This window comes from Penaeus chinensis, chromosome 13 (assembly GCF_019202785.1).
Source record: "Penaeus chinensis breed Huanghai No. 1 chromosome 13, ASM1920278v2, whole genome shotgun sequence".
Classification (NCBI taxonomy): domain Eukaryota; kingdom Metazoa; phylum Arthropoda; class Malacostraca; order Decapoda; family Penaeidae; genus Penaeus; species Penaeus chinensis.
This window is the reverse complement of record NC_061831.1, coordinates 6,634,237-6,660,821: the sequence shown is the minus strand read 5'-3', so window position 1 is coordinate 6,660,821 and position 26,585 is coordinate 6,634,237. Positions and strand designations below refer to the sequence as shown.

General features: G+C 48.0%; 1 protein-coding gene across 1 annotated transcript in view; it reads left to right on the top strand.

Moving 5' to 3' along the window:
- The window catches only part of LOC125031913 (Krueppel-like factor 13), a 73,993-nt gene extending 47,939 nt beyond the window's left edge, over positions 1 to 26,054 (top strand). Inside the window, exons 2-3 of the mRNA XM_047622920.1 lie at positions 22,920 to 23,070; positions 23,368 to 26,054. Of these exons, the coding sequence (XP_047478876.1) occupies positions 22,920 to 23,070; positions 23,368 to 23,497 (281 nt within the window). The 3' untranslated portion in view covers positions 23,498 to 26,054. The remainder of the gene's footprint in view (positions 1 to 22,919; positions 23,071 to 23,367) is intronic.
- Positions 26,055 to 26,585: the final 531 nt, after the last annotated feature.

Sequence of the window (26,585 nt, the reverse complement as noted above, 5' to 3'; positions counted from 1 at the left end):
CCGGGTGAAAATCATTGAGCTTTCACCTGTCTCAACTTGTTCTACCGCCTCTCTCCACTTGCTCCTGAGGAAGAAATTAATTTAAAAAAAACAAGGGTAAAAAAGAGAGTTAGTTTTATTTGTTTCGGACGTAGAAATAGAGAATGATAAGGGTGAAGGAGGTGGTTGGTTCAGTCCGGAGCGAGGGTATCAACGGGCGTTGATGGCGCGAACAGTTTAAATTGCTTTCAGAAACAGTCGTTATTCTGGGTCTCTCCCTTCGTCTCTCCTGTATTGGCCTGCTCGTGTCCCTCCCTCGCTTTCCCCCCTTTCTCTTTCCTTGCCTTCTCTCTCTCTCTCTCTCTCTCTCTCTCTCTCTCTCTCTCTCTCTCTCTCTCTCTCTCTCTCTCTCTCTCTCTCTCTCTCTCTCTCTTTCCCTCCCTCCCTCCCTCCCTCCCTCCTCTCCCATAATATTCTCTCCCTCGTCCCCTTATTTTTCCCTCCCCCTTCTCCCTCTTCCTCCTTCCCCCTTTCCTCACCGCTTCCCTCTCTTCTCCACCCCTCCCCCTTCCCTCTCCCCACCCCTCCCTCTTCCCTCCCTCCCTCCCTCTTCCCTCCCTCCTTCTTCCCTCCACTCCCTCCCTCGTTAATTAAAGACACCGCGTCGTAAATAAGCAAGGCTATGCAAATGAATACGCCGTAAAGGAAGGTAAATATTTGACAATGCAAACATATCATAAAATACTAGTTATTTTGGCAAAGGAAGGGAAGAAGAAAATGTTTTAAAAAAATCCACACTCTGAAATAAAAGGAAACGGAAACGAGAGGGGAAATGATAAGAGAAAATCATAGTATATTCCTGACAGTTAAAAAAAAAAAAAAAATTGAATAGCTTCTAATACATTTTTTCAGGGTGTAAAACACTCGGTCTTCCTGCAATACTTGCAACGTGCATGCCTAGCAACAAACCTTAATAACAAAAACAATAAAACAAAAAACAACCGATTCCACTAAAACAAAAATCCAAAACAACCGGTATTATCAATTAACAAAAACAAAAACAAAAAACAAAAACGATAAAATCAACACCGAATCCGCTTCCCAATGAACAACAACAACAAAAACAAACACCACAACAACAAAATCCCCGCCAGAATCACCACCTACAACAACACCAACAACAACAACTACAAAATTTAAAGCCACTTTCACCAACACAGGCTTAAGCTTTCAACTCCCTCCCCTCACCCCCCCCCCCCACGCTACACCGACTAGTAGCGCGGACTTAATAGCAAGATACTAGTTTTTAGATACTAGTTATGAAATGGTGTTAGTGTTGGATGGTGATAGAGGGAGAGAGAAGAGAGAAAGAAGAGAAAAGAGGAGAAGGGAGGAGAGAAAAATGGGATAGAGATGAGTGAGAATAAGTGTAACGGAGAAATAGGAGAGAGAGAGAGAAATGAGAGGGAAGCAGGGTGCGAAAGGGAGATAAGGGAGAAAGAGAGATAAGATAGAGGGAGAGAGGATATGTCTAGTTGCGAGGCATAAGACAAACAAAACACACAAACCAGTCATACTGTTTGTTTGTTTTTCTCTCTTTCTTTTTCACTATAAATAATAAATTACAAAAGTCCAAAACAAATTGAAAACCTTCCTCCCCTATTTGGGGAAAAAAAATAGCTGAAAAAGAAAACAAAATATATGGGAGTTGAAACGAGTTTGTAATTGCGTGGTAGTTGACTCGCGGTTCGTCGAGTGAAAGGACAGGTACAGAGACAACGTTAATAGGGGAGGGTGTGGGGGAGGGAGGGAAGGAGGGAAGTGGGGAGGGGAGAGGGAGGGAGGGAGGGAAGGAAGGAGTCCTTCCCTCCCTCCCTCTCCCCTATTACCGTTGAGGAGGGGAGAGGGAGGGAGGGAAGGAAAGAGGGAATTGGGGAGGGGAGAGGGAGGGAGGGAAGGAAGGAGGGAATTGGGGAGGGGAGAGGGGGGGAGGGAAGGAAGGAGGGAATTGGGGAATGGAGAGGGAAGGAAGGAGGGAATGGAGGAAGGGAGGGAGGGAATAGGAAATGGTGTGGAGGGAGGGTGGGAGGGAGAGAGAAAAATACGAGAGGGGAAGGAGAGAAGGGGAGATAGCGAGATGGTGTGAGGGACGTGGAGAGGCAGAAGGAAAGGAAGAGATAGAGAGGGGGAGGGGAAGGGAAGGGAAGGGGAAGGGGAAGGAGGGGAGGGAACAAAAACCTCGGCGCTGCTTTGTGTCGGTGGGACTGATAGGTGCCATAGCAACGTGGACGGGGAGAGACGGCGGAATATGGACGCCTATTTCCTCTTCTTTGTTTCTTTGCTTCTTTCTCATTATTTTTGTTTGTGTCGCTTTGTGCGTGTGCGCGGAAGATGGAGGAGGAGAGAGAGATAAAAGAAAGAAAGAAAGAAAGAAAGAAAGAAAGACAGAGACAGACAGGCAGGAACGCAAGTAGGAAAATTACTAATCCAGTGGGTAAGAAAATGAGAGAGGGGAAGGAAAGGGAGGGGGTTGGGGAGGGGCAAGGGGAAGGGGAAGGGGAAGGAAAGGGAGGGGGTATGGGAGGGGCAAGGGGAAGGGGAAGGAAAGGGAGGGGGTAGGGGAGGGGAAGGGGGGGAGAGGAAAGGGAGGGGCGAGAACGAGCATGTGCGGATGTAGCTTTGAGCACTTCCCTTACAAGTTGAACGTGAGAAATGTCGGTTCATGAAAAGGGAAATCCGTAAAGGTAATTTTTTTCTGAGCTTGCATACAATCACTTTGGTGAGTTTTTTTTTCTGTTTCTGTGGGAAGAAATGGGATAAAGTGAGAGAGAGAGAGAAAGAGAGAGAGAGAGAGAGAGAGAGAGAGAGAGAGAGAGAGAGAGAGAGAGAGAGAGAGAGAGAGAGAGAGAGAGAGAGGGGGGGGGGGGCGTGTCCAGCATGTGGCACCTGCAGTAGACTCTGAGCCACCTGCCTTCCCCCCCAACCTCCCTCTCCCTCTCTACCTACGTCTTCCCCTCCCCCTCCCTCTCCCCCTCTTACACCTTACGCGCCCCCATTACTCTATGGACGCAACCCTTCCCTTCCCCCTTTCCCGTTCCCCTCCTCAACCCCCCACCCCCCCATTCGCACGGCCTCACCCAACCCCCTAACCCCACCCTATATCTCGCCCCATGCGTAGGTCTAACCCCCCGCTGCGTTATCGTGTTACTTGGGACATCTGTGACGCCGTAACGCGCATTGTGTGTGTGTGTGTGTGTGTGTGTGTGTGTGTGTGTGTGTGTGTGTGTGTGTGTGTGCGTGCGTGCTTGCGTGTGCGCATGCGCGTGCGCGCGTGTGTGTTTACCCGGATGGCGACGCTCAGGAGGCCACGGCCATGCCAAGGTAGCCGCGTCGGCTACGGCCTCGTATCTCTCTCTCTCTATCTCTCTCTCGCTCTCGCTATCAGTCTTTCTCTATCTCTTTATTCTTTATTTCTCCCTCTCTTTCCATATTCCTCTCTCTCTCTCTCTCTCTCTCTCTCTCATTCTCTCTCTCTCTCTCTCTCTCTCTCTCTCTCTCTCTCTCTCTCTCTCTCTCTCTCTCTCTCTCTCTCTCTCTCTCTCTCTTTCTCCACTCAGCCATTTCTTTTTTCATTATTCCTTTCTTTTTCTCTCTCTCTCTGTACTTCTGTCTTTCCTTTCTCATCTTCCAATCTCTCCATCTCTTCCCGCCGTTCCTTCCCCTCTCTCCCTCCCTTGCGGCCACGTGGTGTTCTCCCGGGCATTCGAAACCAGACTTTACGACCAGGCGCAGGAAGGGCGGGTATGGCGTGCTCCTTCCGCCCGCCCGCGCCGCCGTCCCAGCCACCACCTGCCCAATGGCGGTCCGCGACCTATACTCTTTGAGGACAGAGCAGAAAAAAAAAACGGCAGTACAGACGAAATAAGTTCAATAAACTTATTTTGTGCATTAACATTTTCTCTGTCTTTGACGACATTACACAAAAAAAAAAAAAAAAACACGCTGCACAGAATAAGTTCAAGGAAAGATAATCTGTGCTGTGTTTATGTCTTTTTTGGGGGACAATTCCTGACGTCGGCGGGGAGCGAAATCGGGTTGATGGCTCGATTCGATTGTTTTTTTGCCCCGACCGCGCTACATGATAAGAGAATTTAGATTGTGTTACGGTGATTGTAAGATATGTTAAATGGTGTTATGGTGATTCCCTGTGTTGTTTTTGGTGGAACGCAGTAGTGGTGTTTGTTTGGGTTCGTACAGGTCTGTTTGTGTGTGTGTCTGTCTGTCTGTCTGTCTGCCTGTGTGTCTTTGTGTTTATCTGTGTCTGTATGCATGAGTGTCTGTGTGCGCAAGCGTGCGTTTTGACGCCAGCATGCGTGTTCAGGCGGGGCTAATGGACGTCGAACCCTTATTTGCTCTGCCTTAATGCCGCGTGCGGTTGAATGTGATGCTCAGCGTGGAAGGAGAAATTGGCGTGAGATGGGGATAAGTGGGCGTGGCGGACTCTCGCAAACGAAGGAGAGAGAGAGAGAGATGAGAGAAGGAAGAAGAAGAGAGGAAAGAAGGCAAATGGAAACGGTTCGAGAAATGAAGAAAACGCAGGAGAGAGGGGAAAGTCGAGGAAGAAGAGAGAGAGAAAGAGAGCGGGCGAGAGGCGCCACGCAGGATGGTGGCGCGGCCTACACTCCCGGCACACGCCACTTCTTGTTTCCGGGTGTTGTGCAGAAGCATCAGGGTGTATGCGGGGGGGGGGGGGGGGGGATGGAGGAAGAGAGGGGAGAGGGCGGGAGAAGGTGGGCGGGGTGAAGGGGAGAGGGCGGGAGAGGAGGAATGGGGTGAGGGGGGCGGGTGGCGAGGGAAGGGGCGAGAGCAGCACCAGCGCCCACCGCGGATGTCAGTGACCTTCGCAGTCGCCGCCACCGCCGCCGCTGCACGCCCTCGCTCACCTACGCGGTCACGGGCCTGATGCAACTTGGTGCAACACGCCAACACTTGGTGCAATTCCTCCTGCCCTTGCCCTGCACCACGTCACGCCGCCCTGCAATACATGCTGCAACGCGTCACTCCCTACGCCACGTACACAGACACGCACACACACACTCACATGCGCGCGCGTACTTAGAAAACGTGTACATAACTTACGCCGAGTGTCACAGTGCTTTATTTTGGACACGTCATCTGCGTGGGCGGAGGGAGGAGAGAGAGAGAGAGAGAGAGAGAGAGAGAGAGAGAGAGAGAGAGAGAGAGAGAGAGAGAGAGAGAGAGAGAGAGAGAGAGAGAGAGAGAGAGAGTAGAGTTAGAGTTAGAGTTAGAGTTAGAGTTAGAGTTAGAGTTAGAGTTAGAGAGAGACAGAGACAGAGACAGAGACAGAAAGACACAGACGTAGAGACAAAGAGAATGAGAGAAAGAGAGAGAACAAAGAAGGAACGGACGGTTTCTGAGAAAGAAGAAAAGGGAAATATGACGGTCTTTTGCGCAACCCGCTTCCAGGAAATGCATTTAAGGGGAAAAAAGCAAACCCAGAAAGTATTAATGAAAAAAAGAAATCTCAAAAGAGGGGAGGGGGGGAGGGGGGGTCATCGCTCTCGAATTAAGCAAGAAGGAAGGAAAGAGGGAGACGAAAAAAAAAAACGAAAGAAGAACTCTGGGAAGAAAAGGTTTCTTGACTCGGGTACGGTATAGCGTGGCACCCCCTCCCCCTCCCCCTTCCCGTCTCCTCTCCCCTTCCTTCCTCTTCCCACCTCCCCTCCCATCTCCCATTTCTTCTCTTCCCTTCCCCTATCCTCCACTCTTCCCATCCCCTCTCCACTCCCCTCCTCTCTTCCCTCCCCCCTCTTCTCTCCTCTCTCATCCTCCTAGCTCACCGCCCCTCTCCCCACCTCCCCTCTCCCATCTCCCCCTCTCCTCATGCTCCTCGCCCCTCCTATCCCCTCTCTCCAGCCACGTGATCAATGCTCCTCTGGGCGGGAACATAGGAGGAGTGGAAAGGGCGTGGGAAGGGGGGAGAGAGAGAGAGAGAGAGAGAGAGAGAGAGAGAGAGAGAGAGAGAGAGAGAGAGAGAGAGAGAGAGAGAGAGAGAGAGAGAGAGAGAGAACAAATAGGCAGATAAAGACCAGGGATAGAAAAAGGAAGCGAGACAAGCGTAGAGAGAAACACATGGAAAAAGGAGAAAAGAGGAAGAAGGATACAAACAGAAAGACACGAAAGACAAACAAGCAAGGCAGATGAGCACACACGCGACACCCAAGCAAACAAGTAGACAAACAGACAGACAGACAGCGGCAAGCAGACAGACAGACAGACAGCGGCAAGCAGACAGACAGACAGCGGCAAGCAGACAGACAGCGGCAAGCAGACAGACAGACAGACAGACATACAGACAGCGGCAAGCAGACAGACAGACAGCGGCAAGCAGACAGAGGAGCACCAGTGAAGGAGGCGAGGCCGCACAGGAAGGGGCGAGGCAAGCAAGAGGATGCAAAAGGGCGGTGTCGGAGTCATGAACACGTGAGATTATAGCTGGAGGTGGAGAGGGTTGACGGGCGGGTGGGCGTGGGTGCGGGCGCGAGTGGGTGGCGGTGGGCGGATTGGAGGGTGTGGGCGTGTGGGCGCGAGGTAGATATTGTGGGTGGACAAACTCTTGGGCTTGAGTTATAGTGTGATGGTGTGAGGACGTTTGGGCGCGTGGATGTGGGCGTGGGCGGCCTGGTTGGACAGTTGGGATTTGTGGGCGAGGATGCAGTCGTGAGTTAATAATGATGGGCGTGCGGGTGAACGGTTAGGTTAGGCGTGGGGGCGTGGATGCAGGCGTGAGTTCACGATGATAAGGGAGGTGGGACGTACAGTGCATCAGACGCTGCTGGCTTCTTTTTTTGCAAATTGCTGGCGTGGTTGCAAAGATTTGTTGCAGACGATGACGAAGTGGAAGATGATGCTAAAGAGGGAGGGGAGAGCTGTGTGCCTTTGGAGATCGTGAACGGAATTTTTAATTTGTGAATGATGACGACGAACGTTTTTTTTTCTTTCTTTCTTTTTTTCTCCCCTAATCTTTACCTTTTCACTTCTTTTTTTTGGAAAATTCTTCACATGTGTGAATGGTCAAATCCAAATTTATCAAGGATATGTATAAGATCAAAATAAAAATCGCAAATAAAGATCTTGAATGCCCGCGTGAGTTCATCCGGGACTTGTATGCGCAGTCACATACGGGGATCGTGCATTCGTGAGCATGGGTGTGTTACCTCGTGTCCGCGCGATTGAGAATATCACATGGGAGAGAGAGAGAGAGAGAGACAGACAGACAGACATACAGACAGACAGACAGACGGGGGGGGGGAGAGAGATAGATAGAGACAGTCAGAACGAGAGAGAGAGAGAGAGAGAGAGAGAGAGAGAGAGAGAGAGAGAGAGAGAGAGAGAGAGAGAGAGAGAGAGAGAGAGACAGGGGGGGATCAGACATACAAAGAGGGGAATAGATAGACAGTCAGAACGAGAGAGAGAGAGAGAGAGAGAGAGAGAGAGAGAGAGAGAGAGAGAGAGAGAGAGAGAGAGAGAGAGAGAGAGCAGACAGGTCTATGGCCACCTCCAATACTGTTGCTAGCGTGACCCGCAAATGACCTTACTCGCTTGAGGTGAGTCAAGGAGAACAATCACCCCTCCCCCACATACCCCCTACCCCCCTCCCACCTTTCCCAATACCACCTCAGCCTCCCCACCTCATTCCCTCCGTCTCTTCTCTCCTCTTCTTTCTTTTCTCTCTCTCTACGCTTTATGGTCATTTCACTTTTTTTTTTTTTTTTCCTTCTGCTCTGTCTACTCCTCTCCCCCTTCTCTCTCTCTCTCTCTCTCTCTCTCTCTCTCTCTCTCTCTCTCTCTCTCTCTCTCTCTCTCTCTCTCTCTCTCGCTCGCTCTCTCTCTCGCTCGCTCTCTCTCTCGCTCGCTCTCTCGCTCGCTCTCTCTCTCGCTCGCTCTCTCGCTCTCTCGCTCGCTCTCTCTCTCTCTCACTCTCTCTCTCTCTCTCTCTCTCTCTCTCTCTCTCTCTCTCTCTCTCTCTCATTCTCTCATTCTCTCTCTCATTCTCTCTCCATTTCTACTTCACTCCCTTCCTGTCTATACCCTCTTCAGGGAGGAGAAAAGGAGGAGGAGGGGGAGGCAGTGGTGTGAAGGACAGAGAGAGAGAGAGGGAGAGTGAGAGGGAGAAAGAGAGCAAAGGCCATAAAGTTGCGCACTCGACGGCGTATATAGAGAGGAGGTTACCGGGTACAGGGAATGCTTGGTGAGAGGAGAGGAGGGAGAGAGAGAGAGAGAGAGAGAGAGAGAGAGAGAGAGAGAGAGAGAGAGAGAGAGAGAGAGAGAGAGAGAGAGAGAGAGAAAGAGAGAGAAGAAAGAGAAAGAGAGAAGAAAGAGAAAGAGAGAAAGGTAAATAAAGCATGATATATAAGCTGACAACACGGACGAAACGAAATGAAGCAGATAAATGAAAACCTAAAAAAATATATATGCCCAGCTAGAAAGAGAGAGAGAAAAATAGCTAATCCGGGAAAGTGAGAACGAAAAGAGGTGGAGGAGGTAAGGTCATTCGGAAGGGTAGAGAGAAGCTGGTCGGATCCGGGAAGAGAGAGAGAGAGAGAGAGAGAGAGAGAGAGAGAGAGAGAGAGAGAGAGAGAGAGAGAGAGAGAGAGAGAGAGAGAGAGAGAGAGAGAGAGGGGGGGGGGGGGGAGACAGGCATATAGACAGACAGACAGAGAGAAGGAAAGAGAGAGAGAGAAAGATACAGAGACAGAGACAAGATACCCATAAAACAAAACCAGAAAGGAATAATAACAACAACAATAATAGTAATACAAAAAACGAATAGATAACATAAAGAGAGAAGCACCCCATAAAAAGTAAAGAGAAGAGAAGGAGGATGGGCAACCTTGCAACAGCGTGTTTGTTGATCTCGCTCTTATAAATCCATGACGCAGTAGAGAGAGTGAGAGAGGCGGATCACTGCAGGTCGGATGCGTCTGAAGAGGTGTAGGATTAAGGCAGAAAGAGAGAGGGAGAGGGGGAGGAGAGAGAGAGAAGGAGAAGGAGAGGAAAGAGGAGAGGGAGAGGAGAGAGAAGGAAATGAAGAGACAGGATGTGAGAGAATGGAAGAGAGAGTGAATGAATGAGGAGAGAGAGAGAGAGAGAGAGAGAGAGAGAGAGAGAGAGAGAGAGAGAGAGAGAGAGAGAGAGAGAGAGAGAGAGAGAGAGAGAGAATAAACGCATGACACAACGAGGATCAGTGGTGGAAGAGATAGGAAAAGATACACCAGATAGATAGATAGATAGATTGAGATTAGAGATAAACGGACAGAGAGACAAAATAAGCGCGCTTGCTGCCCCAGAGAAAGTTTGTTTTCTAAAGCTTCAGTTTTGTTTATGACGGTTACATATACGACCACGCGCTCCTTACATCCCGGAAAGGGTTCAATTCTCTCGGCGCTTTAGTGTCGCCGTCCGTCTTTTGTTATTTTTCGTTTTTAGTTTTTATAAAGTTTTGTTTTTGCTTTTAGTGTGTTTATAAATACTTTCCGGATTTTTTTTTTCTTCTTAGAGGGTTACAATATACTTTGTTTCGAACCTAAGCGTGTATGATTTTTGTAAGTTTCCAAAGGGATCGTGCGTGTAAGGTCGTTTTTAGGGTGCGGTCGCGGGCGCCCTTTTCGCCGTTTCCTAGCAGCACGCAGGGTGGGCGCGGGCGGGATGCGGGAATGGCAGGAGGGGGGGGGGGGCGCACATCGGCCCAAGCGTGGCGAGGACGTCCCCGCTGCTGTCATATAAATTATTGCGCGCAGCTGCTGCTCTCGGCTCCTCTCCTCTCGCCGTGAAACAACTGTATCCCCCCCGAGCGCGTTTTAAGGGAAAGGGGGAGGAGGGAGGGGGGGAGGAGGGGGGGGGGTGATTTGGAGCCACTGCACGTGGAAATGAGCCTCATTATCCGAGGCTTCCGCTCTTCCCTCCCTCTCCTTCCCCTTCCCTTTCCCCTTCCCCTTGCCCTCCCCTTCTCCCTCTCCCTCCCCCCTTATTCTTTCCTCCCTCCGTCATTCGAAAGCGCAGGGGGGGAGGGGGAGAGGGGCGGATTTCGGATAAGCAACGTCCCCCGGATGTGCGTGAGAGAGAGAGAGAGAGAGAGAGAGAGAGAGAGAGAGAGAGAGAGAGAGAGAGAGAGAGAGAGAGAGAGAGAGAGAGAGCGAGAGCGTATTGGCTGCGGACGTCGGCGGATCGGCCGGGCCTACCGCCAATCCCACGGCGAGAAATCGACCGGGAATAGCATGTCGTTTTTGGCGTAGCGGTCCGTGTAATGATTACCTGTAGTAACCCAGGTGACGCCCCGGCACGCTGTTGCTCTTGGGACGACATTGATTTTTCCCCCTTCCCTATCCCTTCCCCCCCTTCCCACCCATCCCCCTTTTTTTATGAAGTTTAGTCGGCGACAAAAATCTCAAAAAGTCAATTTGTCAAACGGAACTGTCGCAAGAATCGGCTCCTGGAAGGTCTCCTTGCATCCCCTCGCTCTCTCGGTGTATTTTCCCTTATTACCACTTATTTCCTCGCTTTTACATCATCCGTGACACTTACCTCGAAGAAGCTTTATGGAGCTGAGAGACTTTTAAGAGCTTAAAAGACGTTTCCTATGCAATAAACGTCAATAAAGTGAGGGGATTTGATCGAATAAGGCCACCAAGGTAGGGCTCCCGGGGCCGCGACCTGCACTAGACCCCCAGTCAGGGTGCCAACACCTGTTCTAACATCTGTTTGGCCTCGTGTGAACATTTGCGACTCCCGCACAGGTGTTACGCGGAAACCGGTTGGCAGGTGTGGAGGATTTGAGAATTCGCCATGACCATTCTTTCTGTTAAAATGTTCCGTTTCAATTTCCTCGCCTCTTTAAAAAAAATAATATATATATATATATATATATTTTTTTTTTTTTCCAGTATGTTTCCTCGGGTCGATGGTGGCTGCTTGGTGTCGTGTTGATCTTGGAAGAAAGTGTGTGCGGTCGTGTGCTTCAAAGCCTCGGCGTTTTAAGACGATTCGTCAAAAGGGAGAGGGAAATGTATGTTTGCAAGACAGATGAGCATTCACAGGTCAATAGCCGTGGGAGGTGCATCTCCTTGGCAACGCTGTCTCCATATCTGTAAACTCAATACACGGCCGCACACTTTCATACACAAACGCACCGGATCTCACATAAATACATACGTGCAGATACACCGCCCCCTACATACACCTGCTGATACACAACAGACGCACACGCGCGCGCAGACACACTTACACACACACACACACACACACACACACACACACACACACACACACACACACACACACACACACACACACACACACACCCGTAACACCGCCACGTATACGCTTCACGTTACGTAAGACCATTACGTCTCTCCTCACAAATTCCTGTATTTCGTGAATTGCATGGGAACTAATTCATAAATGCAGAGAGTCATTAGAGGCTGTTTGTATATCATCAAAAGGAAAGATCTTGTAATTATTTACAATCACGACCAGCTTGTCTCGAGTCGATGTAGGGGTAAGAGGTGAGAGGGGTAAAAGGGGGGAGGGTATGAGGAAAGGGGAAGGAGGAGGGAAGAGGAAGGGGTGATGGAAAGGGCAAAAGGGAGGGAAGAGGAAGGGAGATGTGAATTGGGGAAGGGGTAAGGGGAGAGGGGGGGAGGGTAAAGAGGAGGAGGCAGTGAGAAGGGCGAGTGGAGAGGGGGGGGGGGGAGAGGGGAGAGTGTGCGAGGAATAGGACATTCGCCCTTATGTAAATAAGCTTTTGATGACTTCAGGTGTGCACCAAGAGGCCATTGGCATTGAGCTTTGGCGATGAAGTTTTTTTTTTTTTTTTTTTTTTTTTTTTTCCTTTTTTGCGACTTTTTTTACTCGTTAACTTTTTTCTCTCTCTTTATTTTACTTCTTTTTACCCTTTTATTCTACGGCTTCACTTTTTTCCTTCATTTGGTTCTACCTAATGACTTTTTTCTCCGTTTTTTTAATTTTTCCCTTTATATTTTTTTTTACCGAACCCGTATATAGTGTTCTCAACGTTTGCTCTTATCATGTTCTTCACTTTGATTTCTTTTTTTGCCTTGTTTTTTTTTTTTTTTTTTTTTTTTCATTTCATTAACGTATTTCTCTTTATCCATTTATTTTGCATGTCCAAGAAGATGCTTGATTAATTCCAGTTTCATTTACACGATTTCGAGAATCTTTGCGTCAGGGTTACATTATTGCGAAATCGCGCGCATATGTTCCGTATTACGTCACGGAGATGTAGGCGTGTGCCATTGCTTGTGCGTTCGTGCGTGCGTGCGTGCGTCCATACGTATCCGTGGGGCGTGGCCAGTGATGTCACAGGAAGCGTGATGGAGTGGAGCTGAAGGTGGAGATCGGAGTGGTGTGACGTCAGAGAGGCGTGACGTCACTCGCGCTGCAGCCTCCCGCCCCTCCGCCTCCGCACTTCTGCGCATATGAAGGCGGTGGGAGGGAAGGGGAGGGGGGGGGGGGTGTCGCGGGATGCCCTGGCTTGAACCCGGGTGAGCGCGGGGATTTTGTGGCTTGCCCGTGGGCGTGCAAGCCGGGGGGGTAAGGGGGAGAGATAGAAATAGGGTGAGGGGGAGAGGAAAAAGAGCGAGAATGAGAGCCCAGGAAGAGAAAGAAATATAACAAGATAACACAATAAAAGGGAAAAAAAACTGAAAACAACAACTTGCCTTCCAATATACGATGGAGATGATCCGACATTACTAACATTATCGTTGGCATCGCTCCCGCCTTCGCCCGGGGGCACAGTGGGTAATAAGTAACGGTTTTTCGAGAACTGATGCCCGCGCGCGCCAAGGAGCCTCCTTCGTTGAATGCAAAAGTGCCGGATACGGGGGGTGAAGGGGGCAGGGGAAGTAGGGTAGAGTGACAGGAGGGAGGAGGAAGGAGAGAGGAGAGGAGAGAGGGAGGGAGGGAGAAAGGGAGAGGAGAGGGGAGAGGGAAGGAGGAAGGAAGAGGAGAGGAGGGGACGGGTTAGAGGGAGGAAGAAGAGAAGAAGGGGTGGGAGAGAGGGAGGGAGAGGAGAGGAGAGAGGTGGAGGAAAGGGGAAGAGAGGAGGGGATGGAGTAAAAGAGGAGAGGAGAGGAAGGGACGGGGGAGGAGGGGAGGGGAGGTAGGAAGAGCCGAGGGGAGAAGGGGGAAGGGAACGGGAGTTTGGAAGGGAGGGCGGAGGGGATGGGGGAGGGAAGGGAACGGGAGGGCGGAGGGGAGGGGGAGAGAGGTGGGCGTGGCGGGACTTCTTTGCAACCACCTCCACTCCTGCGCACTTCTTGGGAACGAGGGAAGGAAAGTCCTTGTTGGCGAGGTTGATGACGCCCTGTGGAGTTCCCACGAATCTGCTTGAAGGATCTTGCTTCAGCTTCTTTGCTCTGCCTCTCTTCCTCCTCTTCCTTCCTCGCTCACGTCTTCTTCCTTTGGAATTTTTCCCTCGTTTCTCTTTTGATTCTTCCGCTTGCTCCTCCTTCGTCTTCCTCCTCCTCCTCCTCCTCCTCCTCCTCCTCCTCCTCCTCCTCCTCCCCCCCCCCTTCCATCTCGTCTTCATGTTACACTATCTCAATTCCTCGTTCATTCTTCTCGTCTCTCCTTCCTCCTCGACCTCCTCCCATCTCCTCTTCACATTACCGTGTCTTGTTTTCCTGTTTGTAATCTTTCTCCCTCCTACTTCCCGCCTCCATCCCTCCTCCATCTTTTCCTACTCTTCGGATTACCACATCTCATCTTCCACTTTGGTATCTTATTCTTTCCTTCTCCCTCCCCTTCTTCTTCTTCATCATCATCTTCATTTCCTCATTCTCCTTCCTACTCCTCTTTCCTCTTCCTCCCCCTCCTCCCCCTCCTCCTCCTCCTCCCCCTCCTCCCCCTCCCCCCTCCCCCCCTCCTCCTCTTCTTCCTCCCTCCTCCCATCTTCCTGTTTCGCACCTGCATGTCCTCTGAGCCCCACCCTTGACCGTGGTTGAGGGGACGGGGGTGAGAGGGAGAGGGGAGTGGGAGAGGGAGAGGCAGGCGCTGTGTGGGGACCATTGTGTGTGGGTGAGAGGGTGTGGGTGGATGGTGGGGGATAGGGGGGGGTAGCGGTACCACCTCCTTGCCCTTGCGACTTGCCCTACCTGTGTGTACCGACTTGCAGATACGAGGCTTGGAGGGGAAAGGCCGATGTAATTTTATTAACCACTTCCCCCCTTTTTTTTTTTCCTCCTTTCTGTCTTTGTTATCATAATTTTCCTTTTGGTGCAACTATTTGTTTCGTTTATTTTGATTCAATGATCTATTTAAATCCACTGCTGTTTTCTGAGATGCGAAAATTATGCGAGGGTTTTTTAAAAATGGCAAGACTAAGGACGGAAGGACGACAGACGACGGTCAGACTCCGCATCCGCCAGGGTGGTGCTTGGGTGTGCTGTTAGGGTGAAAAGTTCCCCGACCCGCCACCGCCTCCCTTCAGAAGAGAGGGCGGAAACGCAAACGTGTGTTCGGAACAGCGTTTTAATTACATACACGCGTGCGTATACCCGTGTTTCTACCCCTTTTCCCCTTAATATACGCTCCAGCATAGGCCGGCCAGCTGGACCGGTCTAAATCCGTCTCGAGATGACTTCCGCCCGCCTATTTTGTATTATTAATCAGCGCAGCGCATGTCTGTTGGGTGCGGGGCGAGGGGGAAGCGCGTGCGACAAGGGGCGATAAGGGCGAAATTAGCGCGGACTCAATCGTGGCTTACAGCGGACTCCCAAGGGGGCGGTGGCAGCTGCCTCCGTTCTGTGTGTGATATAGAGGAACGCACACACGCACGCACATATGTACACATATGCACATACATACGCTTTCACACACGCACACGCAAACAGTCTCCCTCCTTCCCTCCCTCTCCCAACACACTCTAACTTTCACACGCCCCTCCCCCCCACAGATAAAAAAAATTCACCAGCGGGGACTCATCTGCATCCGCGCGTAACGATAGGCGCCCTTGTCATCAGCATCAGCACGTGAAAAGGGCGTCATCTCCTGGCGCGCCAAATGATGCTGCGATGAGCGTGCCATGTGGGCGTGTTCGCTGTTTGTGTGCATTAACGCCTCATGCTATGTAGTGGTGGGTGCGCACGGTCTGGGCGAGCGAGAGTGGGCGTGGAAAGGAGCTTCGTCACATGTGGGGGAAGAGGAGGAGGGAGAAGAAGAAGAAGAAAGAAGAGTGAGGGAGGGAGAATAAGAAGAAGAATGAGGATCAGGAGGAGGAGGGAGAGGAGGAAGAAAGAGAGGAGCAAGAGGAGGAAGAGGACGAGGAGGTGTCTGCATAAGCCCGCGCGGGAATTTTAAAATGTGGGCGTCTGCCGCGTCACGTGGTCGGACACCCTTGGGAATAAAATGCATTTTTACGAATTTGTGTGGTTGGATTTCTAATGATACGACATAATTAGATTTGCTAGTTGGAGTGTATAGTGCATGTACGGTCATCCCTCACCCTACCATTATCGCATGGCAGTGCTATTTAAGCGTAATTATCGAAAATTATACATAATTGTGCGAATTCCCATGCACCATAATGGCTTCCCCTCTTTCCCTCATGGAAAAATCTTCACTCATGGAAACCCAGTTTTGTGCCAGGGAGAAAGTGAGCTGGCATCTCACCATTTGTTCCAGAATGCGGGCAGGCACAACAAGCAGCAGCCGCCCCCCCGTTTTAAAGGGAGGTTTAAACGGTGTGTGCCGGTAACGGTCGGCCAGATGGTAACAAAGCCTCTCGCATTCTGGCGGGAAACGGGGGCGGGCCTTCTCCTGTGGCATTGGTTATTTCGTGGCATTTAAGGGACGTGGGACTCAGGGGATGTTTTTGGGGTGTTGTTTTGGGGGAGGTTGCGGTAGAGGTTTTAAATGAAAGCGTTAAAAAAAAGAAAGAGTAAGGTTTGATTTACGATAGTCACTGCGACGTAATCCTCCTCATCGACTGCCGTTTTCTATCATAAATCTCCTGGCGGCCTCACCTTTTTTCTCTCTCTCTTTATCTCTTAATCTAAAGGAGCTTACTGGATGCTCCCTATCTCACCGTAACCGTCTTTCCCCGATTTCTTAATCACGCTAACATATGGTTTACTTCTTTTGGGGAAATATGCGAGCGTGTAATCTGAGTGGTAGCTGTCAGGTTGTTTGCGGGAGGGCGCCGAGGTCCCCCCTTATGTAGGCTTTGTGTACTGGGTTTCATTGTCGGCGTTGGAGTGGCTAACGACAAGCAGATATTCGACCGAAATCCTTGTAAATGACTTTGCCTCTTCTTTCGTTGCTTTTGTAAGCTGCGAAGGTGATATTTGTGGGACCTTTTATGTCTTTCTATTTTTTTTATTCTTTTTTTTTCTTTGGGTCGTTGGTAACGTTCCTTCATTTAGCATGTTTTCTTTATGTTTTTGTTTTGTTTTTTGTATTTTTTTATTCATCCATTCCAATCTGTCATTGTTTTTCTTGTCACTTACGCCTTCCAAAAGACTTGCAGAAACGCGATCACATTTCGTCCCCGTTCGCTCAAAGGACCCGAGCGGGAAAGACAGACTGGGCGTATTGACAGGGAACGAGGGAGACAGAGGGGAGAGGGAAAGGGAGGGGGGGGGGCAGGGAGTGGAGAGGAGGAGTAGGAGCTTGGACTAACTTAATTAATGATGCAGGGAGATATTAACCTCCCTCGCCCCCTTCCTTTCCTTTTAAAGGATGGTCGACCCCCTGGACTCAGAGGCAGAGGGGGGGGGGGGAGACATACAAACAGCATCAGTAGACGAGTGGGAGATGTGAGATCGAGAGATAGTATATAAGAGAGGAAATAAAACGAGAGAGAGAGAGAGAGAGAGAGAGAGAGAGAGAGAGAGAGAGAGAGATAGAATGATGATGATGATGAAAAAAACGAGAGACACGGACAGAGCACAAGTGAGTGAAAGAGTGCCAGAGAGAAAGAGAGAGGCAAAGGCAGAGAGTAAAAGAGGAAATAAGAAAGAGAGAGAAACGTGGGGATGGAGGAGAGACGCGGAAACAGAATGTCATGTAATTTGTTTCTTTTGTTTCCGGGATATTCGATAAGGAACATGGAGATCGATATTGTCTCAGGCGCACATTCACACGCGCGCGCGCACACACACACACACACACACACACACACACACACACACACACACACACACACACACACACACACACACACACACACACAAAGCCGATGCAGAAGCCCTTGGGTGAGACACAGCAACCTCCGCCATTAAGAATGGTAATTGCATGCGTAATACGTGTACACCCACACTGCACCTTGGATCGTGTACGCGCTTAAGTACACATAACCTACTTAACTACATTTTATTTTTCTGTCGACACGCCCTAGCTCCTTTCCGTCGCTCGCCGGCTAATGCGGAAACTAGCTTTGTGGGGGCCGCTGTCTCCTCTGTTTTTATCGTTCTTTATTTTCCGTTTGCGTTCTTTTTATTCTCTTTATTTTGTAGTGTTTGGTTCCTCTCCTCTTTTTTTATTGTAATCTGTTTGTCTCTTATTCTCATTCTCTCCCCCTTTCTCCTGTCTCTCCTATTCTCTTTCTCCTTCCCCTTCTCTCCCCAAGCCCAAGAAGCTCACCTCGGAAGGCGAAAAGGGGAGAAAGCGAGAAAAGGAGAAGCGAAACGTCACTCACACGTTAATCTTCAACCTTCACTAAGTACACGTTCGCATAATAAGATCCCGCTAGGCACGTGCTTTCCCTCGGCAAGGAATGGATAAAAAAAAGGAAAACCCGAGATCTAGCGTTGTAAAGGAAAGAGTTTTGTGTCTATAGCGGCGTGGGCGTCGGTTATAGACCAAGAATTATTCCCTTTGCCGGGTCGAGAGACGGAGAATGGAGGAGGAAGAGGTGGAAGCCGGAGTGGAAAACAGGATTTAGGCCTGATTCTCTCTCTCTCTCTCTCTCTCTCTCTCTCTCTCTCTCTCTCTCTCTCTCTCTCTCTCTCTCTCTCTCTCTCTCTCTCTCTCTCTCTCTTTCTCTCTTTCTCTCTTTCTCTCTTTCATCTTTCATCTTTCCTTCTGCCTCCCATTCTCTTTCTTTGCCTTTGGGGATTCAGAGAGGCGTATGGGTGAGTCCTTTGTTGTTGTCAGCGGTCGCATCCGATGAATGTGGGAGGGAATGGGGGTGAATGAATGGGTTTAGGGGGAGCTACGGCAGTTGCTAAAGGTCAAGTTAATACGAAAAGGGGGAAGAGAGAGATAGAGAGAGAGAAAGAACGCGCGAGAGAGAGAGAGGAACAGGCACGAAACGGTTAAAGGAAAACGGGAGGACGAAAGGCGTCGTAGGCTTGCTTTCAAATCTTCATCTCGTCTTTATTCATTTATTTATGGGATGAAGATAGTGGATTAAATATGCATTAGCCATAGCGTGATCAATGAAGATGGTCCGTTGTGATTATCAGGACGACACTATGAGGGCGAGGTACCTCTCTTTTATATGGCGAAAATTGAGTATGGGTGCGGTGATGGCGTCGATAAATCAGGGTTTTGCGCACGAGAGACACATACGAAGCGAAGAGAACTAGTCGCGTGGAGTCCATCCTCGCGTCTATTTTCTATCACTGCCAACTTCTTTCTTTTTGACAAACTTCATTTTGGATTCCGAGGCCGCTTGTTTAATCCATTCAGAATAACGGACGGAGGAAAAGAACGTTAGTAATGGCCCCGTGCGTGTGTCGATGCTTGTTCAATGGCTTCCTGACGGGACAAGCATCAATACAATCCTTATTTAAATAGTGCAGACTGAACACTCACTGTGCTCAGTGGCATATTCTCCTCTCTGCCTCAGGATCAGGTTGCATAACGTTGCGGATGTTCGTATGCATAGTGAACAAGGGGAATGGGAGGTTAATTAAGAAAGTTCTGGAGGGCAATAAATGGTTGGGGGATTCTCTCGTGAATAAAGTTATAGTTAACTTCGGATTCGTAATAGTTACCGTTATTTTATAGCCTGTCTTCCCTTTGTTTTAAGAGAATGATGTTTTGTTGTTTGAAAAGAAGGATATTTGATTGTACCTGCAGGTCTGGAATGTATTGATTTTGTAAGTATGTTAAAGAGTTACTTTCACTCCCGAACCTTAGTTGTCTCGTTTCCTGGTTCTTGTATAGTGGCGAGGCCTGAGGGTTGCGTGCAATGTGATCTCTGCAACGCGTGCATGGTGTAAGGGTGCAGCAGATGCCTCCGATTTCTCTTTTTCGTGCTGGCTATCATTCTCTCTTTCTTTCCTACTTTTTTGTATTTTCCTTTTTCTTTTTAGAATATAGTTTTTTTGTTTCTCTCTCTCTCTCTCTCTCTCTCTCTCTCTCTCTCTCTCTCTCTCTCTCTCTCTCTCTCTCTCTCTCTCTCTCTCTCCCTCTCTCTCTCCCTCCCTCTCTCCCTCCCTCCCTCCCTCCCTCCCTCTCTCTCTCTCTCCCTCCCTCCCTCCCTCCCTCCCTCCCTCTCTCTTTCTCTTTCTCTCTCTCTCTCTTTCTCTCTCTCCCTCCCTCCCTCCGTCTCCAGCAAACTGCCGCTCCCAAGATCTGTTGAAATTGAATTTCATTTTAGTTTCCAAACCAGCGAGATGACTGTAATGCAAACTTTCACAGCGAGCAGGTCAGCATGACACATTATACAACGCCTTCTCTGCACGCCACCGAACGCACGCACGCATGCACGTGGACAGAAAGGCAAATCGAGGCAGTTTTAGGCAGGCTCTTGAGTACGAATCTGCTGTCGCTGGGCGTGTGATTGTCCGAGTTTGCTTGTTTCGTTGTTTAAGGCTGGTTTTGTGTGATTGCTTAGAGAGAGAGAGAGAGAGAGAGAGAGAGAGAGAGAGAGAGAGAGAGAGAGAGAGAGAGAGAGAGAGAGAGAGAGAGAGAGAGAGAGAGAGAGAAAGAGAGAGAGAGAGAGAGATAAACTAACAGACAAACATACTAACAGAAACAAAATGCCGTGCTAGAGGGGAAACTGAGGAAGGGGAGAAGGTAGAGAGCAGTTGACGCAGTGGACACGGCACTCCCCACCCCCACCCCCACCCCGGTCGCCTTGTGGCATGTAGGTTCCCCCGTTGTCATGGCTCCAGTGACAGCAGCAGGTTAATGAGTGCAAGAGATGGGAAGACCCAGCAAGTTCTTCCTTCTACTGTCGGTGGAATGGCGGGTGGGGGGCGGGGGGCGGGGGAGGAAGTAGGTTATCGCGTGTGTCTTGGCGCCAGCCGCGTGTACTTCTGTGGCTTTCTTTTTTCCCCTATCTCTTTATCTTCTTTTCCTTTTCACGAAGTCGTCAAGTCGTCTATTGAGGGCGTTTTCGTTGGGTCAGAAGGAGGAAGGGGAGGAGGAGGAAGAAGAGGAGGTGGAGGAGGAGAGGGAGAGGGGAGACGGTTTTTTCGTATGATCAAAAGGAGAGAGAGGGGGGGGAGGGGAGGAAAACAGGGGATTTTGTATGATATCCAGAAGGAGGAGAGGGAGGGAGAAGGGCTTTTTCGCACGGTCAAGGAAAAGGGGGGGAGGGGGGAGCCTAGGAGGACAGGAGTCGCGAGCGAAAGGGCGTCGGGTCGGGATGCCGTGTGGGTCGGCGCGTCAGCTGATCACATGAAGGAGGTGCTCGTCTCGCGGTCTGGACATAGGTGGCCCCCAGATCGCCCGGTGGCCTGAGCAGCGAAGAGAGAAAAACAGCTGCTTATCAGCTAGGTTGTTATGTAAACAGGTCGAGATAAGAGGGGTCTTGGTGTGTGCCGGGGCTTGATAAGGATAACCCCCCCCCCCCCCCCGCTCGGTATGGCGTTGGAGGGAGAGAAAGGAAAAGAAAGAGGGAGGGAAAGGAAGGTGAGGGTTTTACTCAATGTGTGTATGCCTCCGTGATCTCAAGCACCGTGATTCGAATTCATCATTTGTTTATCATTCCATCGCTTCCTCCTTCTCCTCCTCCTCCTGCTGCATCTCGGAGATCCAAGGTTTCTCCCAGTTAGATGATAAGACACTTCCCTCCTCCACCTGAGTAGTAAAAGTAGTGCCACTCCTACTTTGCTGTCACTATCTGCGTCTGTCCGTCTCCTCTGTGTCTACGCCCCCTCTCCCTCCCTCTCCCCCCTCTCTCACCCCCCTTCCTTGTCTTCAGCTCTGTGTTATCCATCTTACTGACCTGTGTCATCTCATCTCTCTCTCTCTCTCTCTCTCTCTCTCTCTCTCTCTCTCTCTCTCTCTCTCTCTCTCTCTCTCTCTCTCTCTCTCTCTCTCTCCACACACACACACACAGGCGCGCGCGCGGGCGCACTCACACACATCCATATTCACAACATGACATCGCTGACATCAGCTGACGTCCCTCGCAAGGGCGCCTCTCTTCTCCAGGGCGTCCCACGGTGTGTAAACAACGTTGTTCGGGCGTGGCTATGCCATTGGAATATTGATCTACTGCAGTGAACAAAGCTTTAAAAATGCCGCTGTTAGATAATGCCTGTGTCCGCACGCCTTTCCCCCAGAGCTTTCGCCCCCCCCCCCCTCTTCTCTCTCTCTCTCTCTCTCTCTCTCTCTCTCTCTCTCTCTCTCTCTCTCTCTCTCTCTCTCTCTCTCTCTCTCTCTTTGTCGCTCTTTCTCTCCCTCCATCTCTGTCTATCTATCTCTATTTGTGTGCCTATCTCTTCATCCTCAATCTTTTTCTCTTCCGATTTTGGCTGAACAAGACTGTAAAACAAGGAACAGGTGTACACAGATGCACCGGCAGTGTGTGCTCACAGTTGGAGAGAGAATTATACAGGTGTTAGCTAACAGAACACCTGCACAGATGCGTACGTGGGAAGGAAAAAATGTGTTGTGGAAAAAATACGTGTAAACCGGCGGTAGGACTAGATAGGGGAACGGACAGAAGTCTCATAGTCTTTCGTATTTAGATGTCTCTCTCTCGCTCTCTCTTTCGCTCTCTCTTTCGCTCCGTCCTCTGCAGATCGATATAAAGTTCCGGGAGGGAGTGTGTGTAGGGGAGGGGAGTAAGGGAGGCAGGGAGTGTGCCACCTCTGTCTGTGTCTCTGTCTCTCCCGCTCTCCACTCTTCAAGGATCTACTGTACTTGCGTATCTGCACAGGCACAGGCATGTGTAGTGGTTCACACGCACACGCACGCGCGCCCACACACACACACACACACACACACACACACACACACACACACACACACACACACACACACACACACACACACACACACACACATACACATACACACACACACATACACACACACACATACACACAGACATACACACAGACATACACACACACACACACAAACACACACACAAACACACACACACACACACACACACACACACACACACACACACACACACACACACACACACATACACATACACATACACACACACACATACACACAGACATACACACACACACACACACACACACACACACACACACACACACACACACACACACACACACACACACACACACACACACACACGAGACACATAGGCTTATAGCTCTTTCTCTTTTGCGTGATTTTATTACCAAGATTGCCGATAGTGATAGAATTAATTTTATTTGATCATGTCATATTTCTCAGCAGTGTTTGCATTTTTAATTTTCATAATCCACATCAAAGTTTAGCAATTCCTTTATCACTTCCACTAACATCATCACCGAATTTTCTCTCTCCTAACCTCCCCCTCCCTCCTTCCGATACTTGCCTAAATATACACGAAACATTATCCCTCATTCACCTAAAAAAAAATGAATAAAAAAAATCATTCCTTCATTCCTTCTTCATAATCTCGATAATCTTTATCCTCTTCGCCTCCCTCCTTCACATAATCCTAATCCTCCTCTTTCCGCCCACAGGAGAGCGCCCGTTCGAGTGCACGTGGGCGTCCTGCAGAAAGAGGTTCGCCCGCAGTGACGAGCTGGCACGACACACCAGGACCCACACCGGAGAGAAGAACTTTGTGTGCCCCGTCTGCCAGAAGAGGTTTATGCGCTCAGATCACTTAAGGTACGAAGGGGCCCTTGGTGCTCGTTATTTGATTTATGTTTGTCCTTTTTTTTTTTTTTTTTTTTTTTTCTTTTTCTTTGGATATATATATGTTGTTGTTGTTTTATAGTATTGTGTTATTCGCGTGCGTTTGGCTCTTTAAAAAAAAAAAAAATTGGTGATCGCTCGCGTTTCTCAGTATTCAAAGAAGCAAATAAACGGAGCAGCCGAGTTGGTAGTATCATTTTCGTAAATATTTTTTTCTTCTATTAATCTCAGCCACCACACGAAAGCCTAACAAGGTCCTTCTCCCCACAGCAAACACGCCCGCAGGCACCCGGACTTCGACCCGACCCTCCTGCGGCAGCGGCGCCACGCAGCCCCGAGCCCTCTCACCTGCCCGTCCTCTTCCGCCGTCTCGGACATGGAGGAACCCAGCTCTCCTTGAGGTCTGCCACACTTAGGAAGCAAGTCCCAAGTAGTCGCCGTCGCCGCCGCCGCCGTCTCTGTGCCACACGCGGCTTCGTCTGCCGTGCAGTACAAAGTGCTGTGTCCTCCCGCAGCGCCACACATGTAGCCTGACCATAATGAAGTGTTGGAGCAAGCGGGTGTTGCCGTGGTGCAAATAGAGGACCAAAAAAAAAAAAAAAGAGAGAAAGGAAAAGATGGAAAAAATGCATATGAAATTGTTAATAGTATCTTGTTTCCCTCTTTCTCTCGTTCTCGTGGTGTGACGCTCAACCAATCCACCCACTCAAATGTTTGTAAATACTTTTTTTTTAATTATTGTATCTCTCTCGCGGAAGTTAAATAGGCTCTACCCACTCAGGTCTGTGAGGCATACCACACACAAAATATCCTATTGCTCAGAATTACGTATTCAAGTGCAACACAGTGTAGCAGTCATCAGAGTTGTGTCATCTGTGCATCTGCTCTCAGCTGCTCAAAAAAAGAAAAAGAAAAAAAAAACATGTGATGTATATATATTTTACATGAGACAGTTACTTGATGCTCTTTTGATATATGCATACATATACATATATATATCTATATATATAATGTATTTTTAATTGTGTTCCATGACTTTTGGGAGTGTATCACACGTGTTGTAAATTGTATACATATCGTATCAGTAGGTTCAAACTGTAATGATATTCACACATTTATATGTATACCCATTATACCTACATATTCCCTGTGTACAAGTGTGTGATCCTTCACTTCCATGTATATAAACATTGGGAGTACTTGCAGCTACCAGGAAAATGTTTGTACTATCTCCCCGTGCTCATACTATTGGTCTTTGTAAAATACAGGGTCTCGGTCGATGATCAGAAGAGAGTCTTCAATCTTGCTACAAACTAGACATTTTTGTAAAAAATATCTAGTAAAATACTATTAACCATTTTCTCTAGGCCTGAACTATTTTTGAATGCAGAAAATACTAATAAGTTTGTGTAAATACAATAAGTATTTGCTGGCTATCTCAAATGTTTGAATTCCCAAATCATTTCTGGATATCCCAGTTAATGTTCTTGAGGCATAAAAGATATACAGAATGCAGATATGGGTGAATTATTTGTTACAGAATGGATAGTTATTTTTCTATTTGAAAAGACAATATTACCAACCCCCTTCAAAAAAAAAAGAAAAAAAATACACAGAAAAGAAAGGAGACACCAGTGTTTTGCCTCATACTTGACATTAACCAGGGTATGTTGTAAATGACAGGTTGTAGTACTTTTACCTGGTGCTATTAAGTGCCTTAGATGGTTGGAGCACCAATGTTCCCACACTCAACACTACCCCACACAGGTCTAGTGATTCCTCTCCCCCTCCACGAGTATCTAACCACATCGGTCCTCATCCACCTAATAATACCATGCCTTTCCACTCCCACCACTTCCAATGTCCCCCTCATGTGGTACTTGATATTGCACCTTCTCATTGTATACACTCTACCCCAGCATTCATATGTTTAATATAAGGCATTATTTATCCATATATAGGGTAATTTATGTATATTCATGTTGTATCGCACACTATTATTTTACATACCTCCTACTGCGTTCCTTTGAAGGCATGCCACTTTTGTAAGGTTGGGCTGGAAACCATATCAGTTCCTCTGTTAATGTTACTGTGGCGGTATTTTTTTTCATGGCATTTCACGATGCCTGCACCAGCACAATTGCCAGCTAATCTTATCAGGCCTGTCCATGGCTCTTGAGATATACCTAGGAAAAGCCAAATTCGTAGACATATAAAGTTCCCTGGTTTTATTTTGGAGGATAAAATGTTGACAGCTTCTTTTCATATATTATGTAGTTGCATATTTTGATATATGTGACTCTTTGTAAATATATTTAAAAATATTTTATGACTGCTTTCTGAATTATAAGTGAAAGGAGTTTAGACAGTATTTTCAGATTAGCAGGGAAAATGAGGTAGTCATAGATATGAAAATAGTCACATTTTGTAACAGAGTATCATCCCATTTCAACAAATTCATGCTCATTTCCTTGCAATATCCCATCTCAGACCTCAAGACAGTGTGTGTGTCTAGTCACTACAGGGCCAACCCTAAACAGCATAAAGTTGAAATTTAAATACTAGACAACTTATGTACTTATATCCATTTACAAAAATGAGAATTTATACTTACAGTTACAGTACAACTGGCTGAAGGTTTCTATTTTTTTTCTGGTTGATGCTCACTAAATCTGCCAAGTGTTTATTGATCAAACTTCAGCTCTAGTGCCATATTTTATTTTGAGAGAACAGTAAATAGACTTAAAAATGAAAGAAGAACAGTTGTAACTGATTTTTTGATTTTGAAAGACTAGGCTACTGCTAGCAAAAAAAAAAAAAAGAAGGTTTTTTGATGGCAATTAACCCCAAAAGAGTTTTAGAACTGGAAAACCATTGCCAATGAGGAAGGCATCTGCTATACATTATTTCCAATTTTTTTTTTTTTTTTTTTTTTTTCTTTACTTTACACAATGTGGCTCGTACATCAGTGACACTCACTCTGAATCACCCTTTGCTGAGCATTGTATAAATGAAGAGCAAGAACTACATTTCCATTTGGTCTGAGCACAGTGTGGCTGTCAGAAGGTCAGCTTCACTTGGCTGAAGTTACTGATGTGATCTGTACACTCTCTTGTAGTACTGTACTTATTGGTAGTACTTAAATTATAAAAGAAAGAAAAAAAAGAACATAGTCAGATCAGTTCCACGTAATTTATGAATATATATATATATATATATATATATATATATATATATATATATATATATATATATATATATATATATACATATATATATATATATATATATATATACACATATATATATATATATACATATATATATATATATACACATATATATATATTATATATACACATATATGTATGTATATATATTATGTTTTAAAAGTGATCAGGCTATGAGCAGCATCTTTCCATTTCATTCTTTGCAGCTAGATGCTCAGTCTTATATAAATTTGATCCAGAAAGAGAGAAGGAGTCCAG